Source organism: Herpailurus yagouaroundi, unplaced genomic scaffold (assembly GCF_014898765.1).
Source record: "Herpailurus yagouaroundi ecotype Mexico unplaced genomic scaffold, PumYag 116582, whole genome shotgun sequence".
In the NCBI taxonomy this organism is placed as follows: domain Eukaryota; kingdom Metazoa; phylum Chordata; class Mammalia; order Carnivora; family Felidae; genus Herpailurus; species Herpailurus yagouaroundi.
The window spans coordinates 1-2,907 of NW_024421831.1; the positions used below are offsets into that span (position 1 = coordinate 1).

At 53.2% G+C, this 2,907-nt stretch overlaps 1 protein-coding gene across 1 annotated transcript; it reads left to right on the plus strand.

Moving 5' to 3' along the window:
* Window positions 1–322: 322 nt before the first annotated feature.
* Window positions 323–2,715, plus strand: LOC121026493 (aladin-like; the record flags this gene model as incomplete). Its single annotated transcript, XM_040469336.1, has 6 exons — window positions 323–1,341; window positions 1,664–1,788; window positions 1,975–2,035; window positions 2,237–2,245; window positions 2,449–2,542; window positions 2,625–2,715. Coding segments are annotated over exons 2-6 (378 nt in total), but the record flags the coding sequence as incomplete, so codon positions are not given.
* Between the last annotated feature and the right edge of the window lie 192 nt (window positions 2,716–2,907).

The following is a 2,907-nucleotide window of genomic DNA, read 5'->3' on the forward strand; positions in this document are numbered from 1 at the left end:
AAAAAAAAAAAAAGTGCCAGCCTTTTTTACCCCCAAATTCTGAACTCATAGTAACGTGAGTATGTAAGGATATCGATACAGAGAATTTTTTTGCCGCATTGTTTGTAATAAAACATCACGGGGGTGCCTGGGTGGCTCAGTTGATTAAACGTCCGACTTCGGCTCTGGTCATGATCTCATGGTTCGTGAGATTGAGCCCTGTGTCAGTCTCTGTGCTGACGGCATGGAGCTTGGGATTCTCTCTCTCCCTCTCTCTGCCCCTCCCCTGGTCACGTGTGTGCTCTCTTTCTCTCAAAATAAATAAAGAAACTTAAAAAAAACCTACATCGTAAACAATTGAGAAATCTCCATTGGTGGAGGCATGAGTGAATGAATTACAGTTTATCTGTTCAGGGGAACAGAGACAGTGGAGCCACTGAAAAGAATGAGATGGATCTCTGTGAACGGACCTGAAAAGATAACTGACTTATTGTAAAGTTCAAGAATAAGTTGTGTTCTATGATCTAGGATCTCACTGGCACTAGAGGTAGTTACAGTTTTGTGGAAAAGGAAGAGGATGGCATTGATTCAGGTCACAGCCTGCACCCGCCAGGCCAAGTATGTGGTTCTGGATGTACAGAGCTGACGAAGTCACAGCCTCATGGTGGAGGATGACCTCACATGCAGCACCTTTGTGACAAGCAGAAAATAATGCGGGAGCACAGACAGGAAGACTAATTCTGACAAGGAAAGACAGAAAGACAGGGTTTGCAGCACGGGATGAGTTCTGGGGAGCAGCAGCAGATATTTCTGGAAGAGAACTTGGAACCCTGAAGTAGAGTCATAGATGATCCCAGGCCCCAGGCCGGGCGATGCGGCGGGGAGAGGGCTCTGGTCTGGGGCAGAGCGCGGCCTCTCCTCTGCTCAGCACCATCCAGCGCTGCTGGTCAGTTCTTGTCTCCTGGAGGCCCACGATACAAGCTTCCTCTCTTTCATGCACTTTCATCCATGGACCTCATGGTGACGACTCTGCCCGCCCTTCCTTCCTCCCTCCCTCCCTCCCTCCCTCCCTCCTTCCTTCCTTCCTTCCTTTTTTCTTTCACTTCCCTGACCCTTATTCATGTCTTCTAACTTGGATTTGAGGGGCCATTGGGTTTGGAAGTTTTAGTGGAAGGCAAGGAAGTAGAGTCGGGGGCGTTCCTTTTGTCGCCTTCTGACTTGATACCGTTTCCCCTCGGCAGACCCTCTTCTGGCTGTGCACAAGTGCTCTCTCACCCTGGGCACACACCTGTCACCAGCTTGGCCTGGGCACCCAGTGGGGGACGACTGCTCTCAGCTTCACCTGTGGATGCTGCTATCCTGGTGAGTGGTCCCCACTCATCCTTTGGCCATTTGAGCCCCCTCAGACGTGAGGCAAGAGCATTCTTCTCTGGTGGTGGAAAATATCCTGGGGGCTCCACTGACAGCGTGGAGCCTGCTTGGGATTCTCTCTCCTTTTCTCTCTGCACCCTCCCCTGCTTGCTCTCTGTCTCAAAATAAATAAAGTTCTGCTTGCTATCTCCTGTTTTAACAGCCCCTCTCTTGCTTCCTCCCCTTTCTGTGTCTTTCTACCTAGAAGAAGGGCAGCCCCCGTGACAGGTTGGGGATGCTGGAGTTCCCTCTCACTCCTGCCCCTTCTGCCTAGGTATGGGATGTCTCAACGGAGACCTGTGTTCCCCTTCCCTGGTTTCGCGGAGGTGGGGTTACCAATCTGTTCTGGTCTCCGGATGGCAGCAAAGTTCTGGCTACCACTCCTTCGGCTGTCTTTCGGTGAGTGGGAGGAGAGCAGGGGAAGGGGTAAGGACAGGAATGACCCAGAGAAAGGCACTTGGCTCCTGGAACTTCCAGCAGGAAGTTCTGTGACCATTCTCTGACCTGGCCCTGAGACCGGCAGAGGGAGGGAAGTACAAGTTTTGGAACCTAGAGGTCCTAAGCTGTGACCTCTTTCTGGTGCAGAGTCTGGGAGGCCCAGATGTGGACGTGCGAGAGGTGGCCTACTCTGTCAGGGCGGTGTCAGGTAAGAGGCGACTGTGATTCAGAGAGCCAGGGAGCAGGTGGGCCCCAGATTGTCCCAGCTTGTCTCCCTTTGTCCCCCTACAGACCAGTGTTCCTCTACCTTTTGTTCCTTGACCCCAGACTGGCTGCTGGAGCCCAGATGGAAACCGACTGCTGTTCACTGTATTGGGGGAACCACTCATTTACTCCTTGTCATTCCCAGAACGTTGCGGTGAGTCAGGGGAAATGGCTCCGGATGCAGAGTATCTGGGGCAGTCAGAGGAAGGCAAGAACCCCCTGGAATATGCTACTCTGAAGGATAAAGGGAAGTAAAACTTGGGAGACTTGAGAGGTGTTGATGCTTACAATAGGTGGGAGGCAGGGGACCAGTGAGAGGCCCTTTCCTGTACTCCAGAGCCTCTGCCCTTCTTGCAGGGGAGGGAAAGGGGCGCGTTGGAGGTGCAAAGTCAGCCACCATTGTGGCGGATCTGTCTGAGACAACAGTACAGACACCAGATGGAGAGGAAAGGTGAGCTGATTGGTGAGGGAGGGGCAGTCAAAAGGTGGAGGGGCCATGCTGAGCCCTCCCAACCTACTGTTCTGACCCATAGACTTGGGGGAGAGGCTCACTCCATGGTCTGGGACCCCAGTGGGGAACGTCTGGCTGTGCTCATGAAAGGTAAGAGTTGGGAGGGCGCCTGGGTGGCGCAGTCGGTTAAGTGTCCGACTTCAACCAGGTCACGATCTCGCGGTCCGTGAGTTCGAGCCCCGCGTCAGGCTCTGGGCTGATGGCTCGGAGCCTGGAGCCTGTTTCCGATTCTGTGTCTCCCTCTCTCTCTGCCCCTCCCCCGTTCATGCTCTGTCTCTCTCTGTCCCAAAAATAAATAAACGTTG